Here is a 1,674-nt window from a genome sequence, read left to right on the forward strand (position 1 = left end):
GTGAGCGGGTCGCAGGAAGGGGGACTGCACGCTCAGCGCGGCCGCCACGGTCAGGGTGGGCTCAGCCAGTCCGAACAGAGCGCCCAGGACCAGCATCTTGCCTGCGTGGTGAGGGCAGGGCCGGCAGTGAAGGCAAGGGAGACCCCCACTCCTCAGCACTGTCACCTCCGCTTCGAGGCGGGGACATGCCCTGAATTACTCACCGACCACCACATCCACCGGCAGCTGGGCCAGGAGGTTCCCGATGGGTGTCAAGTCCTCAGCCTCATCCAGGGCCCCCTGGTCCTTCAGGTACCGCACGGCTGTCTCCAGGCTGGACGAGGGAGGAGGTTCCAGGAAAGGGAAGGTCCGAGGGTCACCCAGCCCCATGCTCTTTAACTGGAAGAGAAGCAGACGTTGAACAAGCCCAGCCACCACAGAAGGAGCCCAGAGGTTTACAAAACATCCCCAAGAGCCATCACACCCCAACGTTCGAGTCACAGCCTGGTCTCACACTTGGCTGGCTGGGTTTCCCCTCCGAGATCTCCCCAAGTCTCCACTGAGGAAACCCCAACACGAGCAGAGGGATCCCCAACTCTACCTGGAGCACCAGAGCATCAAGCGCGACCCGCTGGATCTCCGGCACGGGGTAGGGGGAAAAGGCATCGTAGTCAGATTCAGCGTAGAGCCGGTAGCAAACGCCAGGGCCGGTCCTGCCAGCACGTCCCTTCCGCTGCTCGGCGCTTGCCCGGCTGATCCAGAACTCCTGCAGTCGCTGAAGTTTGCCCTGAGGGTCGTAGCTCATCTCCTTCACCTTTCCTGGAGGGAAGGAGAAGCTCAGGACCCGGCAGGAGGGAGGGAGAAGCTTTCCCACCCAGCAGAGAGGGGCACCGGGTGGATTTTTACCAGAATCCAGGACAAAGCGGACACCGTCAATGGTCACTGAGGTCTCTGCGATGTTGGTGGAGAGGATGCACTTACGGACACCGGGAGGGGGCACATCAAATACCTGAAGAAGCACAAACAATGTTCCTACGTCGGCACAGCTGGCTCCAGAGCAGAGCAAACCACCAGAGAAGGGAGGCTGCATCCCAAAAGCACCCACAATCAGGGAACAGCTGGGCTGAGCTCTGGGATTCTTCACTCTGTGATGCCAGAGTGCCAAATCCCACCCCGATCTCAGAGTCAGACTCTCACCCACCTTGTCCTGCTCCGCAACAGAGAGGGTGCTGTGCAGGGGGAGCACAATCCAACGCTGGGTACATGTGGCATAAGCCTGTGCCGCCTCCAGGACCGCGCCGATCTCGGCCACCCCGCTCAGGAACACCAGCAGGTCCCCACGTTCCTCCGGTGGGTACTTGTGGTCGATGGCTTGTAGCACCCGCAGGTACGGGAGGGGATCCAGACGCTCCGATTTCCCAACCATGGATGCCTCTTCCTTAGGGATGGGTTGGTAGATGACCTGCAGGAGCAGAGACAGGGAGGACACTGTCTCTAGGCAGATGCAAAGAGAGATTCACGCCCACCCTGTGCCGGGATTCACCCCAAAAATCACTCTCTGTCCTCACCGAGATGGGGAAGATCCTTCCTGGCACCTGCAGCACTGGGGCACCCCCAAAGTACCCCGAAAAAAGGCGGATATTGATAGTCGCTGACATCAGCACCAACTTCAGGTCTGGCCGAGCGGGAAGGAGC

The 1,674-nt window shown here is 60.3% G+C and overlaps 1 protein-coding gene across 1 annotated transcript in view; it reads right to left on the minus strand.

The window, feature by feature from the left end:
* Positions 1-6: 6 nt before the first annotated feature.
* DHX34 (DEAH (Asp-Glu-Ala-His) box polypeptide 34) overlaps positions 7-1,674 on the minus strand; it is a gene marked incomplete at its 3' end in the record, with an annotated part of 3,181 nt that continues 1,513 nt past the window's right edge. The window contains 7 exon segments of the mRNA XM_009700855.1: positions 7-101; positions 204-378; positions 581-798; positions 886-988; positions 1,181-1,441; positions 1,548-1,670; positions 1,672-1,674. The exon segment at positions 1,672-1,674 is cut by the window's right edge and continues 186 nt beyond it. Of these exon segments, the coding sequence (XP_009699157.1) occupies positions 7-101; positions 204-378; positions 581-798; positions 886-988; positions 1,181-1,441; positions 1,548-1,670; positions 1,672-1,674 (978 nt within the window).

The sequence above is a fragment of the Cariama cristata genome, unplaced genomic scaffold (genome assembly GCF_000690535.1).
Source record: "Cariama cristata isolate BGI_N322 unplaced genomic scaffold, ASM69053v1 scaffold21835, whole genome shotgun sequence".
NCBI classification, from domain to species: Eukaryota; Metazoa; Chordata; class Aves; order Cariamiformes; family Cariamidae; genus Cariama; species Cariama cristata.